The sequence below is a fragment of the Falco biarmicus genome, chromosome 16 (assembly GCF_023638135.1).
Source record: "Falco biarmicus isolate bFalBia1 chromosome 16, bFalBia1.pri, whole genome shotgun sequence".
Lineage (NCBI taxonomy): Eukaryota > Metazoa > Chordata > Aves > Falconiformes > Falconidae > Falco > Falco biarmicus.
Genome location: NC_079303.1, coordinates 4,002,169 through 4,024,299, shown reverse-complemented (window position 1 = coordinate 4,024,299; position 22,131 = coordinate 4,002,169). Strand labels below are relative to the sequence as shown.

General features: G+C 59.0%; 2 protein-coding genes across 2 annotated transcripts; both read right to left on the bottom strand.

Annotated features, from left to right (window-relative positions):
- Positions 1-2,848: 2,848 nt before the first annotated feature.
- On the bottom strand, positions 2,849-6,364 carry OPTC (opticin). The gene is made up of 6 exons (XM_056361661.1): positions 5,593-6,364; positions 5,002-5,137; positions 3,868-4,026; positions 3,562-3,764; positions 3,316-3,411; positions 2,849-3,213 (listed from the first exon to the last, which is right to left on the bottom strand). The coding sequence occupies exons 1-6, from the start codon at positions 6,073-6,075 to the stop codon at positions 3,043-3,045; spliced, it is 1,248 nt and encodes a 415-aa protein (XP_056217636.1). The 5' UTR covers positions 6,076-6,364; the 3' UTR covers positions 2,849-3,042.
- Positions 6,365-9,944: 3,580 nt separating this feature from the next.
- On the bottom strand, positions 9,945-21,488 carry PRELP (proline and arginine rich end leucine rich repeat protein). The gene is made up of 3 exons (XM_056361833.1): positions 21,364-21,488; positions 14,023-14,974; positions 9,945-12,186 (listed from the first exon to the last, which is right to left on the bottom strand). The coding sequence occupies exons 2-3, from the start codon at positions 14,957-14,959 to the stop codon at positions 12,008-12,010; spliced, it is 1,116 nt and encodes a 371-aa protein (XP_056217808.1). The 5' UTR covers positions 14,960-14,974; positions 21,364-21,488; the 3' UTR covers positions 9,945-12,007.
- Between the last annotated feature and the right edge of the window lie 643 nt (positions 21,489-22,131).

The window sequence follows — 22,131 nt, the reverse complement described above, 5'->3', positions numbered from 1 at the left end:
GGGTGCACAGCTCCCTGACATCTCTAAAGCAAAACAGTCTGGGAGCAGCCGCCTGCCTCACCAATCCCCTCCAGCCAGGGCTGCCCCCCGGTGCTCCCCCTGCCCCGCATCATTTTACCATCTCCAGCAACAGGGATGCCACTGTTTCTCGTCAGAGATACTCTGAAGCCCTGCAGCTCCTGCTGTTACTCAGCAAATGCTCCCGAGATCAGAGCGGTGCTTTGCTCGTGCATAGCTCCAGCTCACGGCTTCGAACACGGGCCCTGCACTAATTCTTCCCTCTGGCTGCTCTGCTCCTTCCCCTGCTGCCGCCTGGCCTTGCGTGCCTGCGGCAGGTCTGCTCCTCTGCTGTCTGCTGGCCCCCTTGGCCGGGCTCAGGCGGTGCCCGTGGCAGGCTGGCAGGAGCAGCACATGGATCTCAACAGGGATGCGCAGTCCCTTACACGCACGGGACAGGCTGTGCGAGCCGATAAAGCCTCCGCCACAGAAATGGCTTACAGTGCAGGCAGGTCCCCGAGGGCAGGCAGTGACCCTGGCCCTCAGCAGCAGCGTGAGCAGAGGCATCAGCTGGGTAGAGCTGCAGACATCAGGGGATGGAGAGGAGCCAGCACTCCCAGCTACCCAGCCACAGCCTAAGGGACATGGGGCAGCAAGGGTGACAGAGGCGGGGGCCAGGTCTCAGGTACGCCACCAAGCCAGGCTGAACTGGGACAGGATCGTCCTGCTGGAAGGTGGGCTCAGGAGAGCCCCTCTAACCCTGCTGCCATCTCCTGCCCCTGGGAAGGCTCTGTGCCTCCACACTGCTCCGTGACAGGCTCCATCCAGCCCCTCTGGGACGCTCAGGGAGATGCCTGTCCCCACGGAGGGGATGAGGCACGTCAGCAGGGTGGGAAAGGGCCGTAGGGCCAGCAGCGAAGAGGGTTGCTGCACCCTGCACCCTACTGCAAAGACAAGCATTCCCCCCCCGCCACCAGCAGCACCAAGGACACGAGAGCATAGTTAATATCAACACCAGCAGAACAGTGGGGCTGAGCCCCCAGCAGCCCCCTCCCAAAGACAGCCCCAGCCTGGCCCCCTCCAGGGCTTTGGGGAACAGGACGTGCTGCCCCAGCCGCCCCCTCCTCCCCGTGGGTCTGAGAGCCAGGCAAGACAAGGCAGCACTGCTGAATCCCCACTCTCCCCCAGCAAAGCCCCCCCTCATCACTCTTCGAAAAGTTGGGGCTCTGCAAAGCCAGCAGCCCCATCTCCCCCGGAGGCATCCCTCCACCTACCTCACTCTCATCCCCAAGGAGCAAACCCTTCTCCCCTCTGCAGCTCCTTTTAATCCTTCCTTGGCCAACACCCAGCACCTGGGCTATTGCCCAGCTGCCTGGGCATGCCCGTGAGAGGACCAAGCCACCCCAGAAGGGAGGTAAACAGCAGCGAGGGAGTTTGTGGTCCAAAGTTAAGGTCAGGCGTTTCCAAACACTCTGCCTTGCCATCTAGTGGGACGAATGCGAAGGACCGGGGCTCGCTGCTGGGAAAAGTTGGCCAACACCATCCCGCTGGAGCCAAGCCTGGTTTGCAGCAATACTTCATCCCACGGGAGCAGATGAGATCACCAGGGATAAAGGATGGTGTGAAGATGTCGGAAGGATGGATAGGGAAGGAGGAGAGCTATGCGGATAGACAGGGGATAGATAGATGGATACAGCTGTTTCAAGGATGACATGACAACAGTAGTGATAAATCCTGTCATTTTAGATCTAGCCTGAATGGAAAGGCTGGAATAGCTCCAAATTCCCATTTACCAAGGGCCCTGGCTTTTGGATCAATATAATCTATGTCTGAGTCGGGCTTTGCATGGAAAAGGAAGGCAAGGGGAGAGAGGCGGTGCGCACACGTGCTCTGTGCCACCGGCACGCTTGCGCCCGTGCTATGCCAACGAGGCAGGCTCGCAAGCATGAGCGCCCAGCGGCGCTTGCAGTGTGCCTGCGGATGGGAAGCTGGATCTTCTTGCAAGGTTTTCTCCAGCCGCCTCAGTTTGCCTCCCTGGGCCTGGAGGATGTGGGCTGAGCTCAGTGGTTTCAGTTCAGGATTTTGGATTCTCCAGGGATGTGTCATCCCTCTCACGGTATGCGTGTTTGTTACATGTGTATAAAAATAAAAGACGATGAATACATTATATTTAAAATATCTCACCACTGGGCAGCTCTTTTTGGGTGTTGAAAGCTGGGATGAGACAAGATATTTTAACTCCCTCCAAGTGACTCTCCTCTGCTGGACCTGGGGCCCTTTGGCTCGGAGGCTCCGCTGGTGCCCCAGGCTTTCCCTGCAGCTGAAGCAGACCCAAACCCAGGGACACCCTCCCTCTGGGCACAGCTCGTGCTAGAGACCACCCCCCCACAGGGCTAGGACAGCACCCAGTCCCAGAGCAGGGTCACGGGACTGCAGTGGGTCTGAGGTGGGGCGGTGGAGGACTCCAGTTGCCCTGTGCTGTCGTTTCCTATTGCATCCCCTTTTGGAGCACACAGGGACAGCCCAGCTGTGGCCATAGCTCCACAGACCCACCTGAAGGACCTGGGGACTGCCTGATCAGGTGGGTCAAACCTGATGTGGCCAAAGCATCACCTCTCTGGAGCAATGCAGCTCACAATCTCCTGGAAATTCTGAAAGCAAACACAGAGGGGTGCTCCCAAGGCCCCAGGAGGGAACTGGGGAAGAAGTGGGACACAAGGAAGCCCCCATCTTTGCGAACAGCATCATTCACAGTGCAGCTTCTGGGCTGGGGCTGGGTGAGGACTTTCTGCTGCTCTCGCTGTTTAGAACGTGACACTGAATGCATTTTTGAAGTCTTCATTTTATTAGAGCTGCCCATCCCCTGCGCTGGTTGCCCCAGAGCTGAGTTCACCCTACATGGAAGCTCAGCTCACACCAGGGTTAAATGCATCTGCTTTAATCCCATATTTTCCATGGGGCAGCAGGGTCCCAGGGGGTCTGGGGTAGGGGAATGGTGGGTCCAGGAACACTCGCCCTCGTTTCCCAGCGCTGGGGCCGTGGGGCTCAGAAGAAGCGGCCTGTGGGCAGGCGAGGCAGGCAGAAATAGGCGTTGGGGAAGAGGCTGAGGTTGATGGGGTTGCCATCAAGGCGGATGTCCTCCAGCGCCCTGCGGATCTGGCTGTGGTCTCGGCTGTCGCAGAACGTGTCCTCGTGCATGGTCTGGATGTTATTGTTCTGGCCAGGGAGGCAAAGGGCAAAATCAGATTCAAAGGGATGGGGAGGAGGAGGAGATGGTGAGCTCTGCTAGACACAGGTACAGACCCGGGCTTGTCTCACCTGGAGGTGCAGGGAGCGCAGGCTCTCGGGCAGGGGTGCCGGGATATAGTCCAGCTGGTTATCGGACAGATGGAGAAACTGCAGCTGCTTCAGGTCCTGCGGGAAGAGGGGAGAGGTGAACCTCCCTGCTCCCAGCCCTGCTCCGGCCCTCTGCACCGTCCCTGCTACCCCTTGGCACAGCAGGTCTGGGTTAAAGCCAGCCTGGATTCAGCCACCAGGCTGGTAGCCCCAGCACCCAGCACGCACCTGGAAAGCTTCAGGCCGGAGGCCAGTGCTGGGGATCCTGTTGAGACGGGCATCCAGCCGGACGATGCTGTGGGGCAGGTCAGGCAGCGCCGTCAGCCTGTTCTCGGGCAGGATGAGCTCCTGCAGGCTGGGCAGCCGGCGGAAGGCATCCACGTCCGCCCAGGAGATGAAATTGCTGGTCAGGTCTATTCGCTTCAGCTTCTCTGGTGGGAGAGGAGGGAGGAGATGAACAGGGACCCACGCAGAACTACTTAGTGCCCGCCATGCCCCATTGCGGAGCCTGACCCTTCCCTTGCCTGGACGTACTCAGCCCTGTGAAATCGCTGGCCCGGATCGTGCCGATGCGGTTGAAGCGGGCATAGAGGTAGGTGGTGTCTGGCGGCAGCGGTGGGATGTGCTCCAGGTCAGCATCGTCGCAATAAACAGAGATGCCAATACACAGGCAGAGCAGGCAGCTGGGCAAGCCTGGGGGTGTACAGGCAACCCTTGGCATGGCATGGCATGGCATGGCATGGCATGGCACAGCTCCCCGGCCCCCCCCCAGTACCCCAGTGTGCAGGGAGATGGGAGGATGTGCCCACCCCTGCCCACGCTGTGGGTACATGAAATCTTTAGCATCCAGAGCTGCCACGGCCCCAGCACCTTCATCAGTGAAACAGCCCAGGCCACCTCATCAGGGGAAGCGCCAGAAACTCCCAGCCAAGGGAGCTGCTAATAAATGAAGCTCCTCAGGGCCAAATACCTCCTGTGGGAGAGGGCGAGATGTAAGGTTGCCAAACACAGCAGTGTTACACCCAGAGCTCACTTGGCCCCCTTAGTTTTTCCACAGAAGGAAACAGAGCAAAGGATAACAGTTTTGCATCGAGGAAAACATCTGTCTCGGCTGGGTGAGGGTCCTGGCAAGCTGGCCAGGGGTGGCAGGAGGGGTAAAGCCATGTGTCCCCCTCCACGTGCTCCCTCTCCTCTCCCCCAGCGCCCGCGAGACACAGCATCCATTAGTGGGGGAGTTCAAAGCAGCAAGGCAACAATTTCCCTTTGCCTCCCACTTAATTTGTCCCAGTCCAGAGTGACAGAAAATGAATAAAGATATTTATCCCTCGCTACAGGATTTTAATTGTCACTAATCTAATTGCTACTCTGTCCGACTGTCACAATGCCTCTGCTCATTAAAGTGTTGCTGCTTTGCTGGAGCTCTTGTTTCCCAGAAATGTCTCGCTGCAGCCCTTCTGCCTGCTGTGTGATAATACGCACCCCCAATAGCCCATCTCCTCGCTGCCCAGGCAGAGCAAATAACTGCTGCTGTCTGCTGGTGGCAAAAGGATTTGCTTCCTTTTCTCCAAAGCATCAGCCCTGCCACCCCTTGGGACACGGGGCTGCATCCCATGGGAACCAAACCCCGCTGACTGCACCTCTGCGCTGCACCCAGGGGTCCACACTCACCCTGCGCGGGGATGGGTGCTGGGTGGATGGGGCTGGCAATGGTTGGAGGTTTCAGCTCCGGGGTTTCAGCTGTGGCACCCAGATTTGGGAGAGCTGCGGGGTCCTTGGGGCGAGGAGCCAGGGTGCCGACCTCAATCTGCAAACACAGCGTGGGCCTGAGGTCTGGGGTGGCCAAGCATGTCCTCCCAGTCCCCTCCAGAGTGGGCAGCACTGGTCAAGGGGCCAAGGGCAGTTGGGTAGGTCTTATTGAAAAGCCAGCTCCTCCTTGGAGAGCTCTCCTAGCTCAGCATTTCAGAAATCCGCCTGCCTGTTTGCCCAGAGGGATGCAAGAAGCCTCATATCCTGGCTTCCTGCAGTGATGCTCTGGCCAGGAGCTGGCAGGGGACAAGGAAGCTGGCGGAGGTCAGGGTCGGGTAAAGCTTTTCCCACCACCAGCAAGAGTGGTGGAGGAGCCACCAGGGCTTGTAGGCTTGTGCCAGAGGCTGGTTCTCCAGCTGTGCCCCATCCATCCCTTGGACCGAGCCCCTTTCTCAGGACGCACCCAAGGAAGACCTGCCCCGTGTGCCGGCTGCTCTCCTGCATCCCCCTCACCTTCGGAGCAAGGTCACCGTAGTCATAGAGCTCCTCATAGTTACTCAGGTCAAGGATCTCACCATAGTTGTCCAACGTCAGGTCATAGTTGTCCAGGTCCAGGTTTTCGTAGAGTGCAAGATCAGCTCTTGGCTTCTCTGCCTTCCTCCTTTCCTCCTTGGCTGGGACAGCCCAGGCTCCCCCCAGACACAGGCTGGTGATGGCCAGCCAGGCCAGGGTCTTCATCCTGCACCCAGCCGGGGTCACTACTCTGAGGGCAGCACTGGGGACCACAGTCCCGAGGCGCACAGGGCTCTGACAGGGCCAGCAGCGCAGGTCAGGATGGGGCCAGGTGCCCTGAAATGGTTGCAAAGTATTGAAAGCAGAGAGGGATGGGACGGCAGGACTGGCACGCTGGCTGTGGCCAGCCCCGCTCTGCAGCCGTGGTGGGGACTGTGGCCACCGTGGGGGACAAACAGCCTCCACCCCCAGCCCGAGGAGCATTATGCCGTCCCTTTTCTTTTCAACACATTTCACGCTCGGCTGGACGGCTGTGCAGGAGAGGCCCCGCGGCCATGCCGGGCTGCCCTTGCTTCCCGGCCTTCCCAGCCCCAAGGAGGCAGTGAGGGGGTCGGGAGGTGGTGGGAGGCTCAAGGTGACGGGTGAAGCTGGTCACTGGCCCAAATAAACCCATCAGCCAAGCAGAAATGACCCCAGGAGCCCTGGCACTCTGCTGCTCTCCCCTTCGGTCTTCCTCACTCCTACACCCACGTTTAGAGCCCAGGATGCTGTTTCTCAGCCTGCAGCATCCTGATCCAGCTGGTGCTGAGGGCACCAGAAGCCACAGGGACCCTGTGACCCAGCCCTGAGCACAGGGGCTGCCTGCACGGGGACACCCCTGGATCTTCAGCCCGGGCAGGGTGCATGTGGCAGCCCCGCACCCAAACCTGCAGGGGTCCATTCCCGAAGGGAGCTCACTCCCACCTGCAGCTGGCCCCGTGCATGGGTCCCCAGCACCCACCATGCACCCTCGGCTGCAGCATCGCCCACCCATCGGGCTGCACGCCCACGCGTGCACCCACGGCAGAGCAGGTGGAGGGGCGCAGCACCCAGCAGCCTCCCGCACGTCTTTCCCAAACCAAATGCAAAAGCAACAACCCACCCCAGAGTTTTTGTACCCCAGGCTGAGGATGCTGCTCCCTAATTTCTGCTGGTTTCACTCATCTCAAGCCTTTACCGGTGCAGTGAGCCCCTCGCACCCATTGCCAGCCCCTGATCCTCCCAGCCCCACAGCTCACCCCAGCCCAGTGGGGCTCTGTTTGGTGCTGCAGCAGCAGAAAGATGATGGCATGGACGTACCCCCTTTCCCCTGCTCCTTGCTGTGGGAGAGCCCCACTCCGGTCCCACGGGCTGGTGCACTGGCCAGGGAAGGGCTGCTGAGCTTTTAATGCACAGAGGAGGGGGGTGGGGGGTGGCTGCAAGAGGGGCTTGGCATGGCTTCTGCTGAGGGGAGAGGCAGGATGCGGCCAATCAAGCCAGCAGCCCCCCACTGGGACCTTATATTGTCCCCAGGGGTGAGCCAGCCCCAACGGTGGCTGTCCTCCAACAGCCCTGGCTTGTGTCTGGGGCTGTGGGGGCTGGAATGGGATGGGCCAGGATGGAGCTCCCTGCCCTGCTGTCCCCATGGGCGATGGGGACACACAACTCTGGGCAGAGGGGACAGAGCCAGCTCCATCCCTGCCCTGACCAGCCCAGGTCCTGCCAAGCTAGACAGCGATTTCCAGCTGTGGCCATCCCTGGGGATGCAGAAATGGCAAAGCACCAGGTGCAGCCCCCTTGCTGGTCTGGATCTCAACTGGGGGGGGACCCTGGGGCCCAGTGAGCATCCCAGCCCTGGTGAGGGTGTGGAGGGACCCACTGCCCCCCAGAGTTTGGGGGTCTACACAGGCCCACCTCAGCAGCCAGATGGCTGGTGATACTTGGCTCGTCCACCCCAACTTGCCTCCTACGGGGCTCAGTGCCACTGACCCCTCTGGACACCATCGCTTTGGAAATGTGGGGGTCGTTTGGGGGTGGGGGGACAGGTGTGGGCGTGGCAGGGGACAGCGCTGCTCCCCTCACCTAGGGTAGGATGGGAAACATCCTGCATCTCCCCCTGTGTGCATCCACATGCTCTGGGGCAAGGGGGCTGCTTGATACCCCCCATGTAGGGTTCAGCTCCCCTGCTTCATCCTCTGGGGGGGGAAAGTCATTGCCAGGGATGTGTGCTATGGGGCTGGGACACCCCAGGATGGGCAGGGTGTGCACGGCAGCCCCACGGGCTCCTCGCAGCGCTGGGCAGCCTTGTGCACACACAGCCACCCACTGCTGTAAAAATGTTCTTCTCTCTCACAGGCAGATCGCAGCCCACGCACTCACCCACCCGAGACATCACACCCATCTGCTGGTGCTTGCTGGGCAGGCAGGGACACCCTGGCAGCACCCCCACCAGTGGGCACGAGCCTTGTCCATGCACCCACAGTCCCCTGGCCCCCAGCCCCCAGCACCCGTCCTGCCAGGGCAGCCCCAGCCCCGCTCAGCATGGAGCAGTTAATCTTTGTTAAGCCCCTCATTAGGCAGCTTGGCAGCCACCGTGATGGAGGTGATGTGGCAGCTGTGGGGGGACATTACCCGGTGCCTTTGCTGCTTGGAGGTGCTGCAGGCGCCTGTCCAGGGTTGGCTGCTGAGTCCCCCCTCCCCAGGGACCTGGGGCTTTGGTTCAGCATGGCTAGAGGGGACACAGCCTTGGGATGGCACCTTCTGCCTCAGCTAGGGGGGACCAGGGGCAGCCCAGCGTGGGGGGAACTGATGCAGAGTAAAGCCTGGGATGAGGGTCCCCAGGGCAACAGGGTCCCTGGGGCAGCCGGTTTTCTGCCCTGGTGTCTGTCCTTGTCCCCCCTTCTTCCCTTGTCCCCAGAGGCAGCGGCAGTTGCACGGCATCGCCCCAAGGGTGGGGGCAAACCCTCACAGCAGGGGGGGTCCCTGCTCAGGCACCCACGGCTGGGCTGGGGGAGTCCCCATCTGCAAGGGGGCTTGATCCAAGCAGTAACTCATCCTGCTCCAAACCCCCTCTTGCTGCATTCAGCAGCCGCTCCCCAGTGGGCCCGCAGCCCCCTCCCCGGCACCGGGAAGATCATCACCCCCCATGCTGAGGAGCCCCCTTTGATGCCCACCCATGCAGCCCCACTCTGCCCCCACTAACAAGGGGTTTCCAGCTTTCCCTGTGATCCCACAGCACAGGGGGTGAGGGGAAGGCTTCCCTCGCCGATGGATGGCCCGGGTCCTACTCCCCACGTGGCACAGTGACTGAGGAAGAAATGAGCCCCCCCCCCCCCAATTCTTTTTCAGTGCTCAGCTCCCCCAGGAGACAGGGCTGACTTGCCCGGGGAGGCAGGCAGTGAATGCCCACCCAGGAGTGCATGATTCACACCCCAATGACAAAATACAGCGATTTTCTTCTCCGGCACAAAACCAGAAGGGGAGCTCGCTCTGCGCACACACACGCACACGCATCCCCTCCTGCCAGCGTGCACGCTCCCGTGAGCAGCCCCACGCCGCAGCCCATGCGTTCGCACCCGCGCCCACAGCCGTCCTCCCTCTCCGCTCATGATTCACGTGGGGAGGGAGAGCAGCAGCGAGAGGAGATTTTGGAAGCTGCAGCGACGGGCAGAAGGAGAAGTCGCTGCCTACACCCATTCTGCTGGTGTGAAAACACGCGCGCACCCAGCACGGCCGCAGCCCTGGGGATGGACCTGGGTGCGTTGGTGGGGGTGGGAGACTCGCCTTCCCCTCCAGCTGCCCCATGCATGCCCCGTGCGTGCCCTGAGGCTGCTCCGTGCTGCTCCCCAGGGGCAAACTCACCCTGGGGACATTCATCCACCTTCCCCGGGCGCATGGAGGTGACGCGGGGGCAGCTCAGCCCAAGTTCACGCAGCCGTTGGCTTCTCCCAGCTGGCTCGCAGGGACAATAACACCCATCAGCTGCAGCCACAGCCCTGGGAGCTGCAGCTCAGGTCAGGCTTTCTTAATTAGCAGCGGTGCTCATTAAGACAGGCACATGCTCCATAGGGCTGCCCGCCGCTGCTCTGCAGGCATGCCTGCTGCTTTGACACTGGTGCTGCTTTGCCAGCCCAGCCCAACCCCAGTTCAAACCAGGGCACGCCACAAACAACCCCTGAGCCTGCCAGCCCGCCGCTGCGGGGACCCCCGGGGTCTCCTGACCTCCAGCTGTTGGGAAAGTTGGCCTGGAGGAAATGTGGCTCTGAATGAAGCAGCAGCTGCAGCGCAGTGAGGAAGATGAAGATGGATCAGGGGGAGGCAGGTCCGACTGCAGCTCTGGGTCCCTTGTGAATCATTTTATTTTCACTGCTGTGGAGAGTAGGAGTGAAAATACCATTAAGTTGAAATCAGTTGAGAACTACATATGTTTCTAGATATATCTGTACAGTCTACCAGTATATATACACATTATATATAAATATATACATAGGGTCTCCGGGTTTAAGGTTGAAACCTGTTGAACCCAATAAAGCCCACTGGAGGAAGATTTGGAGAAGGGACTTTTTATCATAAGAAAACAAGCCTGAATTAGCACAGGGGTTTAATGAACCTTCCAGCACTGGAAAGCGGGGAGCACCCAGCCCATAGGGTCACCGCTGTGTCCCCAGGCTGCCGGGAGCATCGCTATCCCATTCCCAGGGAGCAGGGCACGGTGCCTGACCATGCCCATCTCGGAGAAGGGTCAGTTTTGGTGGCTGAACGCAAAGGAGGTAATGGGTGGTTTCTTTGGTTTAGTGCTTTAATGTTTATTTGAGTTATTTGGTTGTTTGGGGTTTTTTTTTTTCCCCTCTAATGCTCAGCCTTAAATCTAAATCCTGAGAATCAGGAAGAAAAAAATGAGAATAACCCCCCCTAAACCCGGACACCCTATATATGCAGGTACAGCTATCAGAGAGGGAAGTGATACATGTGAAAACAGGGAGAAGGGGGGATAAAAAATAGCTTTTCCAAAAGAGTAATTCTTCGCTTTTCTTTTTTCTTTCCTTTTCTCTAAAAAAAAAGGCAAACCCAGTCATGTGTGCTTGGTTCAAGAAAGCACCCGAGAATAAAATTTCTAGGAGGTGGGAGTCAAGGCAGGAGGACAGAGGGACGGAGAGCACAGTGGAGATCTCACGGGTCAAGCCAGCCCCAGCAGAGCCCAGGTTTACACCCACATCAGGATCTGGCCCCAGATACCTAAATATGGGGGCGAGCATCCCACTGGCATCGCTGCCAAGGCTGCTGGCATGGGGGTCCCGCAGGCTTGGGGTCCTGCCTGCAGCGGGGAGGGCAGGGTGTGCTGGGAGCAGTGGAGTGCGGCCGATGCATTGAGCCCTGCATCTCCCGTCACAGGGCAGGGGGAGGATGCGGGATGCTGGGATGGGGACCACGGACTGATGCTGCCGGGGGATGGGGGAGCTTGGGAGGGGTGAAAGTCAGGGAGGGGGCTGGTCTTGCAAAGGAGGGTGCCTGACGTATGGCTGTGGGGAAGGTGCAACCCACACAGGGCACAGGAGAGCCCAGCTCCGGCCGCAGGGGCTGGACACCCTCCCCGCTCCCTCCTGCCAAATTCACACCACCGTGAGGGAATAAGCCCCTCGGCCTCCAGAGCGATGCGGAGCTAAGGCTAAAGCCCCCCGGGAGGGTCCAGGCGGGAGGAGCGTGTCCCTCACCCAGGTCCCTAGGACATGACTCTGGCCATGAGGTGCCGTCGCCTGTCCCAGCCACCCTCCTGCACACATCCTGCTCCCCCAGCCACCCGCTGCCGCTACGCATCGCCCTGCACCCCAAGGCTGCGGGGTGGCCATCTGCACCCTTGGCATGCCAGCCCAGGACATCCCTGCTCCACCTCCATCACAGGGGATTTTTCCCTAAGGACATCACGGGCTCTCTGGGTGCAACCACCTGGAGCAATGATGTGACCCAAGTCCTGCAGCGAGGTGGCCCCTGGGCTCCCTCATTAGCTCCATCCAGAGATGCTTGTGGCTGGGACCGAATCCAACCTCCTGAAACTCTGCTGGGTGGAAGGGGAGAGGCAGAGACAGCTCCAGGGCTGGCCTGGATGAGGGCAGGGAAGGCAGAGCCCACAGGCAGGGAACTGGGGTGAGCATGGCTGCTCCCCCCAGGCTAGTGCTGCAACCTGGGATGGCTGCTGTGATGTGGTGCTGTCCTGCAGACAGTGGTCCCCAAGGATGCACATGCCACGTGTGTCCACGGCTGCTGCAGAGGAGGAAAAGGGGGAGAGAGGGATGGAGGTGAGGTGTGAGCAGGGGGAGAGGGAAGCAAAGAGGGTCCCACGTGTCAAACACTGATGGGGGTCAAGTCTCTGTGCAAAGCCAAGTCCTGGGAGAGGCACGCTCTAGAAAACCACGGACTGCAGGAGGCGGAAACACATCATCAGGTCCAAAGGGATGGGGGGTTTCAGGAGGTTCCCGTCCAGCCGCAGGTACCGGAGCCGGGGCACGCTGTCCAGGTCGGAGGGGGAAAAGTCCTGGATGGACATCAGCGAGGTGGGGCAGATCTGCGTCCCATTGATCTCTGCAGGGAGGGGAGGACAAGCGGCGTGCAGGTTAGAGGACGGGGAAGGCAGAAAGGGATGCTTGAGACCCCCCCTCCCTGCCTGCCTGTCTGTTGAACCCCAAAATGGGGTTGCTTTGCCACTGAGGGGAGGAATCCCCAGCCTCTTCCAGCTAGACAGAGCAGCCCCAGTGAGAGGAAAATCTTGGTTTTGATCAGAAATGAAGTAGGTCACGTTCAGCCAAAACACGGTGAGGGATGCAGTGTCATTCGAAAGAGAAAAGGGAACATTTTCAAAGATGAAACCTGCCGACCCAGCCCTAAGCCTTCAAAGAAACATCAAGGAAACATGCTCCAGCACCGTTACGCTGGAGATAACGTCAGTAACCAGCTCGTAGCTCACTTCTGGAGTTCCACGTGTTTCTCCCCACCCCAGGGCCTGCATTACCGAGAATAAACCTGAGGATTCTGATGTTGTTACCCAAAGCAGGGACTGAAACCTTACAAAAGCTGGGTGCAATAGGCAAAGGGAAAGCTGGGGCATGATGCGCACGGCCAGGGGAGCATCCCTCCATGGAAAGCCCTTAGCAGGGCGTGGGTACCCATGCCTGTGAAGCCAGCAGCAGTCACCATTGTCACCCCAAGGTCCCTCTTGGCTCCAGTTTGTTGGTGTTTAAATAAAATGCAGGTTAGCCAGCGTTTGAACCAGGCATTAATCACTGCATCATTATTCCCTGGGAGCCGACTCTGGCGATGCCCTGAGAGAAGGGACGTGGCTTGGTGAGGGTTTTGTCCCCCTCCCTGGCATCGTGACCCACAACACTGTTAAGGCTTGCCTGCAAGGAGCAGCTTTCTTGCTCGTCCCTTCCTGGCTCATGCTCAGTGCCATGTCTGGGCAGGAGCTGGGATTTTACACCCCCTCTTCAGCCCCCGATCGCTTTTGCAGATAAAGCCACACACCAGCACTGCACGATCAATACCGCAGCGTGCAAGTGTTTGTGTCACACACCCCTTGTGGGGACCAGCGGTTGCTTCACAGGTGAGTAATGCCCTGGGTGGGTCCTGCAGCCCCCATACCCCCCACCACAGCCAGAAATAGGGGAGCACAGCGTGCTTTTCCCAGAGCACATGGAGGGTTTCTGGCAGGAGCGCCGCATTCTTGCTTCCCCGTGGATAGCAAGGACAGCAGGTTGCTGGACCTCTAATAGCAGAAACATCTGGAGTGACCAAGAATGGGTCCCTGTCTTCTTCTCAAATGTGCGAGCTGTGTTTACACGTTTCACAGGCCAGCACCTCTCCCCTGAAATTGCAGCACTCTGCCTGGAATGGTGTGAAACTGCCCCAGTTGGTTTGCCAAGGCAACCTCCATCACAGCCTTGTTCTTCTCCCTGTTCCTTCCCCTGTGAGGCTCAGCTCAAGAGCTGAGCTGGGTTATTTCTAACCATCTTGCCTGCGTTCTTGGCATCTGTTCTTAAAATATGTGCACAGACTCTCCCTTTTCAATGGCCCTGTCTCTGAGCCCGGCTGGGGAAGGAACTATTTGGATGGCAGGTGGCCCCAAAGAAGAGCTGCCCATGACAACCGACAAGAAAAGCCCTGCAGCACCAGGGGGATTTTAGCTCTGCTCCTCAGCTGAGATGTGAGCCATCCTTCCACACACACAAATTCATCCCCCTTACAGCCTTCTTCACCTACAAGGAGCTCCCAGCTCATCTCACCGCTGCATTTCCCTTTGAAGGGTTCACATCCCACTGGGCAAAAAACGACCTTTTCCAACAAAACACCACCCTCACGCCTGTCTGCTCCCCGCCACCCCAAGACCTCCCCCCAGCCTCCCAACCGGGCAGTGGAACTCACTTTCAATGGAGTTATTATTCAGGTAGAGGTGCTCCAGCTTGGGGCTGATGAAAGGAACGTTGGTGAGCTTGTTGTGGGCCAGGTGCAACACCAGCAAGTTGGTGAGGTTGAAGGAGTTCTTGGGGAGCCCCTTGTCAGAGATTTGGTTGTAGTTGAGCCGGATGAACGCCAGGTTGGGGAACTCCTTGAAGTAGTCACTGGGGATGTCCTCAATGTTGTTCCTGTCCAGGAAGAGCTGATGGATGGCATTGGGTACCCCGGGGGGCATTTTCCTCAGGATGTTGTGGGCGAGGTTGAGTTGCATGAGGTTCTTGAGTCCCTTGAAGGTGTTTTTGTTGAAGACCCCATCGCTTAGCTTGTTGTGGTGCAGATCCAAGAGCACCAGGTTCTCCAGCTTGTTGAAGACCCCAGCAGGGATTTTGGAGATCTGGTTCCTGCTCAGGCGCAGCTGCTCCAGGTTGGGTGGCAGGAAGGAAGGGACCTCCTTGAGCTGGTTCTTCTCCATGTAGAGGAAGATGAGGTTTTCCAGCTTCTCCAGAACACGCCTGTCCACCTTCCGGATGCGATTGTTGTCTAGGTTGACCCATTTCAGCTCTGTGGCATTCCTGAAGGACTCCTCTGGGAGGTCATCGATGAAGTTGTTCTGGAGGTAGAGGTAGTGGATGCGGGACGGGATGATGGGGACCTTCCGCAGGTTGCGGCTGTCACAGTAGAGGGCAGAGGGGAAGTCTGGAGGGCAGTAGCATTCCCGGGGGCAGTCCGGGAAGATGGAAGGGGGACCCGGTGGTAGGGGCGGAGGCAGCTCTGTGGGCTCAACAGGCTCAATGAACTCGGGAGGCGGGCGGGTGGGTTTCCGGGGAGGCTTCCTCCGCTGCCCGCTCACCTCTGAGATCAGCACAAGAACAAGCGGGAGAAGCAATCTGAAGGCCACCTTCATGGTCCAGATGTTTGCCTGAGGGAGGCAACAAGAAGAGCTGGGTTAGGATGTGCCTGATTTAGGTACCGCCTCATCTCCCATCTCCCCCATCACTGACAGGCAGGAATTTACCCCATGTCCCTGCCAGCAAGCTGCTGTTATCCCTCCTTCCCCTTGGATGTTATCTTTAAATCCAACCCCTCTCTAGAGCATGAGTCACTGAGGTCCCCTCTCTCTGGTTTAGTGTTACGCCAAGGGGGTGGTGGAGGTTCATTTGTTTGGGAGTTTTCTGGGGACCATGACACCTCCAGCACTGCCCTGCAGAGCCTGGACCCACCGGGACCCCAACACCACTGTGCCCTCTCCCTGAAGGATGGATTGCCCCTTCAGAGACCTTGATGGATTAGGCTTAATTTTGCACTTGAGCCAAAAAAATCAATGATTCAGTAGCAAATTGGCTGAGCAACAGTATCGGGAAGCCAGCGGCAGTTGGCAGGGCAGCAAAGAGGACAGCCCATTTGCAAGGCCGTGTGATAAAAAGGGCATTTGCAAGATTATGCATGGTCAATACCGAAGGTTTATGGCTATATGGCTCCTCGTGCTGCCCAGATAACCAATCCATCACCTCCAGCCCCACTGCACTGGGCTGAGCTGCTGATTTGGGGAGAGTCCCAGTAGAAGTGGGAGACCTGGAGGGCTCAGGAGAGGTCTCTGCTTGCCCCTAGCTAGAGTGTTTCTCCTGGACACCAGCCCAACACCTTACACACACCACCTCTCCCTCTTCTCTGGGTTGTTATCACCCGTGAAGGCTGCCTGTCTCATCTCTGCCCTCCCTGCTGCTGCCTGGAACAGCAGCCGTCCTCCTTCAGAGAGTGTTGCTGGTAACTCTCCAGCTGATGTCTTGGAGGATGGAGGGATCCAGCTTGTTGCAGACAAGCTCCCCAGAAAGCCCGGTGCAGAAGGTGCTTTGGATGCTCTGACACTCCCCGGGGCCAGCTGGAGCAGCCCAGGCTGTGGGCTTCCTGGGCAGATACCTGAGGGTGTTCGCCAGGCTTTTCCCGGCGGCATTTGTCACCCCAGCAGGAACAGAGCCGAGCTGCAGGCACAGCGAGGCAGATGGAGGAGCTCGGCAGAGGCAGGGTGGGAAAGAGAATCAAGTGAGATGAGACAGGGAAGAAGACAGGGAGGAAGATGAGGAGACTCAGAGGAAGATGCATCTCCTGGGGAAACAGTATCTGCTGTGGGAGCTGGCACTGCTGGGACTGGAGTGTGGGGCAGGAACCTTTGGTGACGGATGTTGGAGAGAAATTGAGCTCTCCCAGCTCATTGCTCTCTCCCACACAACAGGACGGAGCGGAGCTTGCGGTGCTGGCACGGCCGCAGGGGCCAGGGCATCGGCACAGCAGGCACAGCCACCCCGCTCAGCTCAGCACCCCGGCTGAGCCGGGCACATGGTGTTTGCCTTCAGGCAGCAGCAGGGAAACGTCCCCAGCCCCCACCTGAGCAGCAAGCAGCACGAACCCACACTGCTGGGGTAGCCCCCCGCCACATCAACCCCCTTTTCCTTACACTTCTCACCAGGGTCCACATCCCACCCTGGGATGCTCTGCGGGCCCCTCAATGGGCCACCGCTCCCTTTGAAGCCATCCCACGCATTCCTGGGGCTCCAAGTAATTGACTTTCTCCAAGAAAAGATCCTGTTCTCGTCCCCCCCCTCCAGGCCCAGCCTGTTACTTTCCTTTTTGTCTCGCCCTGCTCCCATCTGGCTCTGTTTAACCCTACGAGCCTCTCATGCCTGCTGTTTTCAATCAGAGCTCTGGCATCTCACTGGGGGAAGGGAGGAACAGGGAAAAGCGACGGGGTCCAAATGCTGCCAGATACTCAGCTCAGCAGTGCTGCAGCAAGTCCCCATCGGGGATGTACGTGCGTGCTTCTGTGTTGTAAGAGTTCAGATTCAATGGTGAGCTGCAGAGAACGGGCAAATTCGTGACAGGGAGCTGCTGTACGTGCAGTCCCCTTCTTGGCCTCACAACACCCCACGCCTTTCGCAGCCACGTCTCCCCCTGCACATGGATCTCCCCCCCAACCTTGTCCCAGACCTTGCCATGAGATTTTGTCTGGGCTCCAAAGCACAGACCTGGATTTTAACGCCCACAACGCCCAGGGAGGCGGCAGGGGCTGAGGTCTGCAGCTGGCCCCTCGCAGAGGGGAGGAGGCAGCTGGGACACGATATTCCAGCCAGCACACGCTGCGGTCCGAGTGTTTGGCTCCCTCCGCTCGCAGGGAAACGATCAGCTTGGGCCACCCGGCCGCTGCCCTGGGCAATGTCACATGGAGGGTGGGGGACAGGGCAGAGCTGTCACCCCATTGGGCTGGGGAGCTGTCTGAGCTCTCAGCCCTTCCAGGAACGACCTGACCCTGCACAGCCTGCGCCAGCCCCTCCGCATGAGGCTCCAACACTGCAGATGTTTAGAGACTCGGCGTATAGCAGAAATAGTCAGCGAGCCAGAAATTCAGGCTGGAGAGCAGCAGCATCATGTGGCATTTGTCAGCACAGAAGGAAAGTGTCAGGAGGCAGATGCAGCCCCTTTTATCCACTGTACCACCTGCAACCTGCTGGCATGTCCCCATGGGACTGCCACAGCCCCTCTGTCCATCGCAGCCAGGCAGAGCCAGCACTGCCACGACCCTTCCCCACCACCCATCCCCACCAGCCTCTCCCTGCAAAGCTGCAGCTCCCCGCGGAGGCTCTGCCCGGGGAAAGCAGGACCCACTTCCAAACAATCTGCAGGAAACCAGCTCACAGCCCGTGGTCCCCACAACAGCCCTTCATCCAGAATAATGGGGATGCAACGAGCCTGAGGCCACCACAAGCTTTACAATTGCCTCCAACATGCTGGAAGGTTCAAAGCCAGCTCTCCCTGGACCCGCCACAGTCAGCAGTCTGTTCTCCATCCAGTTTCATGCAGTTGAATTTACTGGCACGAATGCAAGAAACTGAATTTCCAAATCCCACACCCTGATTCTACATGGGCACCAGCTGTCAAATCCGTGGCCAGAGCCACAGCAAAGCGCCTGCTCTGCAAATGCCTCGACCTTTCTCACCACTCCCTGACGGACAGGACAGCTCGGATCCCGGGTACCCACAAGGAATCCATGCAACTGGAATAAAGTTAAATCATGAAGCAATGAATGCATTCAGGAAACCAACCGCCTGGTGGGCAGAAAAGGCTCGATTCACGGACAAAAGCAATTCTGACACCTCCTGAGCTGCGGGCTGGGCCAGCCAGCTTGGCCTGGGTGCGGGATGAAGGCACCCAACAGATGCCAGCCCAGAGTTTTTCCCAGAATGAGACAGCTGCTCCCTCAGTCATCCCATTACAACTGACAAAAATTCAGCACCACAGCTGGAAATTCCAGCCCCAAATGCCACTGGTGTTTGCTTTCCAAATAGTTTATCATTCTGCATCTCACTAACCCACAGCTCCCAAGCAGTGCTCGCTGTCAGCCCAGCGACTGGTGCCAAGGGCAGGCAAAAATCACAACCTCCAAGGCAAGAGTGAGCATGCAAAGGTCACAGGGGGATTTGTCATGGGCAGAAGTCCCAGCGCTCTCCCTCGGGTGCCTCCTGCCCTCCCCATCTCTTCTTGCAGCCGTTTGACATGCAGAGACCAGCAGCTGGCTCTGGCCAGCTAGCACCGATATATCCGGGACCCCCGCGCATGTCAAGGGGCTGGGAGGGATAAAAGGAGCTTTTAACACCAGGAGGAGAGGGGAAAGCTGAGATGGCTGGACCAGGGATCCTTTCCAGCTCATTGCCCATAGCCCTGCTAGCTCCCTTCTCAGCTTTCCCGCTGGGACCCCCACTTCCCATCATCCCTGCAGCCCCCCAGGCTGGAAAATGCTCCCACCCAGCCTGGGAACCCGCACATTGGAGCAAACCAAGGAGGGCAAGCTAAAAATAACCGAAAGGAGCCAGCAAAGCTCCCTCGTCAGCCTCCTTCGCATCCAACCACTGCAACAGCTTGTTCGTGTCTCTGCAAGAGTCTGGGTCGGATCAGCTGTGACCGAAACAGGGAGCTCTTTATCCAGCTGCGCCAGAGAGCTGGGAACGGCGGAAAAGGGCTAAATTCAGTGCAAGCCTGTCCTCCGAGGGGAGGGCAGACACGCCGTCACCCAGGCGTCCCCAGGGTCCCCTGGGGAGCAGAGCCTTGATGCAATGACCTGCTCTTGTCGCCCTTTCCCAGCCCTTTCCCAGCGAGGCAGAGGCGCTGGGGCTGGCACAGCACCGGGGTGGCCGCAGGGGCTCAGCCCCACTGCAGCGCTTCTTGCAGGGATAGTGCTGTGTCCGGGCAGGGGGTGGGTGTCTCAGGAGACCCTGATAGAGAGCAGCTCAGACACGCTCCTAGGCTCTCAAGCAACACTTTTGGGTCAGCCCGAGGACTGGGAGACGTGGGGACAGCAGAGCATGCCTCCCGCATCCCTCTGCGTGCCAGCAGCATTTCCTCACTGTACTACAGTCACCAGACTCATTGCGAAAAGCTCGTTTGTGTTCACTGCTCCCTCCAGCAACCTCCTCCCGCAGCAGAGTCCATGGGAAGGCAGCCTTGGAAGAAAACACCTTTCTTCTGCCTTCTCTGTGTCAGCAATTCCTCCCTCCTTCTCCTTCTCCCTCACTGCATGTCCCGACCCTTCCCAGGGCTGCTCCTGGCTCAGCCCGCCCGCAGATCTCTCTGCCACACACAGTGGAACTGGCTGGGCACAGACAAAAGCAAAATGTGGGAGAAAATATTGCCAAAGCGACTTCAGCCTACCCCCGTGCCTGCCCCCCACGCACACCCTGCTCCCCTCCAAGCCGATACCTTGCCTTGGTCCCCCCAGCTCTGCTTTCTCTAAGGGTGCGAAACCGCTCTGATGGCTCATCCCTGCCTTCCAGCTGCTTCCCAAGGGCAGAGAAAACTTCCCACAGCTACATTTTTGTCTCTTCCCAGGTGAAAACACTCAGCCTCTCGCCCTCCCCCTTCCCCAGGGGAGCAGGGACACCCAGCACCCTGCGTTTCTGCTCCGCGCTGCCTGTCCCGGGCTGGCCAAGGAAAGGGTGCTTCCCGGGAAGCATCGCAGGATGCCGCCGGCTGAGCACCACATAAGGCAGGCCCTCCATCGCAGGCTCCCAGGAAAGTTTCCAAGCTCTCATGTGCGACATGCTTTGCATTCAGCTGCCAAGGGGATGAATTTCCACTTTCTGCCCAGTAGATGCTTTTCCTAAAATTTTAAAACAGGCGGGGAAGGGCAGGTTTGGGATGAGCCTCTTTCACACAACAAAACCCTTTCCCCAGGACTTCAGCGAACATCGCTGCCCTGTTGCTTTCTCCCATCATCTGCCGGAGCAGAGACAAAGAGCCGGCTCCAGACGGGACCCACACGGCAGCGATCCAGGCAGTGGGGTGCAGGAGGGGGGTGCAGGAGGGGGCTGCACCTCTCTGCCTGCCTGGAGCCGGGCTGGCTCACATCTCTGATGGAGGCAGCAGAAGTGGTGTTACATGCCCTGGGAAGGGTCTGTGTGATCCAGGCAGGGCAGGAGGTAAGGGCTTTCCCACCTACATTTTAGGCAGAAAACCAGCTTGCTGGAAAGTGCCCCTGCAGCACTGGGGTGCTGCTTGGCTGCTCCCTCTCCCCTCAATCCCCCACACAGGGCAGGGAACCCCCTGCTCCCCGCTCCGGCATGGGGGCGAGGGGCTGCACGCAGCCCCCGTCCCACAGGAGCTGGACCCCCCAGCCCCCCCCCGGCTGTTTCCCCAGCCCCATTTGATGGACCTTATGCTGAGCACAGTGTTACCGGAGGCTCCCTGGTAGCAGTCCTAGCTCCAGAGGTGTCTGCTCCCCTCTCAGCCTCTCCCCGCTCCTTGCACGCTTTCCCTGCTGCTTTCCAAGGCAGGGGGCTGTCCTGGGCATGACTGGGGTTGTGCACCCCCCCTCCGACACCCCCAGCTCTGCCCCCCTGGCTGCAGAGCCAGAGCCGAGCGTGCAAGGGGTTGTGAGCGTGTAAGAGCACAGGTTGGAGGGGGGGCACACACAAGGGGGCCCTTGCTTACCCCCACAGAAAGCGCCTGGCAGCAGCTGCGGTACTATCACACACAGGACTTTCTTCTGACTTTGCAGCCTCAAGTTCCCCCACCACACCCCCCAGCCTGCCCCATGCTGAGAAAAACTCTTGCAACAAGAGGAAAGGGAAGGAACAAAGACTCCAGCTGCTGAAGAACAGGAGAAGAAAAAAAAAAAAAACAACAAGAGGAGAAGGGGAAAAAAAGGAAGAGCAGATGCTGCTTTGCATGTAAGGGAGGCTGGAGAGGGCAGGAGCATCATGGACCAGTGCAGTGTCCTGAAGGCGAGAAGAGCCTGGGGGAAAGCACCTGCCCACAGCTTACCTGTGTGCACCTCTCCCTCCTCCTGCCTCTTATTAATCCCCAAGACAAGTTTCTCTCTGGCTGTCTCCCTCCTCCTCCTCCTCCTCCTCCACCTCCTCCTCCTCCTCTCGGCACCACCAGGAGCCTGGGCCGAGCGCGGGGGTTTTGTTCCTGGGATCCGCTGGCCGTGGGTGGGTGGGAGCCGTGGGTGGGTGGGAGCAGGCGGAGGGCTGGGACGAAGGCACGATGACAACAATAACGTCTTTATCTGGCAGCCAAGCGCTGCGGGCTCCGCCGCGCACACATGGCCTGCCTGCCGGAGGGCTGGCGTTTAATAACAATTCCTTCTGCTGCGGAGGCTGCTCAGAGCCCGTGTTTAAAAACAAAGCTAATTAATAATTTAAATAAGTCCTTCCCTTGCCACGGCCCCTGTTTTCCAGAAGCGTGTGTTTGGGATGGCGCTTTCCAACCACGGGGGCTTGGCGTGTGGCATCAGACAGCCTGTCCCCAGGGCTGTCCCCCCCGGGTCGCCCCCCCTGCTCCACAGAGTGACTTCCAGCTGCCCCCCACCCCGCTGAAGGGACCCAGCCCTGAGCTGGGGTCTCTGCTCCTGCCTGGCAGATGGCACCCCGTCAAACATGATGCAGGGTTCGTTTGCTCCCAGCTGGTGACAAGCTTTAATTTAAATCCTGATGGCACTTAATAAAGAGAAGGGAGGGGAGCCACGGCGGTGCCACGCCACGGGCAGGGGGCCACTGCGTTTTACATGGAGCCTCAGCCAGGTCCTGG

What these genes read in the sequence shown, in the direction of transcription:
- OPTC (XM_056361661.1), bottom strand. Translation starts at nt 6,075, where the DNA reads ATGCTCCTCGGGCTGGGGGTGGAGGCTGTTTGTCCCCCACGGTGGCCA. An exon ending in CAGCGATTTCACAGGGCTGA is followed by an intron (nt 3,765 to 3,867) that starts GTACGTCCAGGC and finishes CTCTCCCACCAG; the next exon opens with AGAAGCTGAAGCGAATAGAC. An exon ending in TCCGGCCTGAAGCTTTCCAG is followed by an intron (nt 3,412 to 3,561) that starts GTGCGTGCTGGG and finishes CTCTTCCCGCAG; the next exon opens with GACCTGAAGCAGCTGCAGTT.
- PRELP (XM_056361833.1), bottom strand. Translation starts at nt 14,959, where the DNA reads ATGAAGGTGGCCTTCAGATTGCTTCTCCCGCTTGTTCTTGTGCTGATC. An exon ending in GAATAATAACTCCATTGAAA is followed by an intron (nt 12,187 to 14,022) that starts GTGAGTTCCACT and finishes CCCTCCCTGCAG; the next exon opens with AGATCAATGGGACGCAGATC.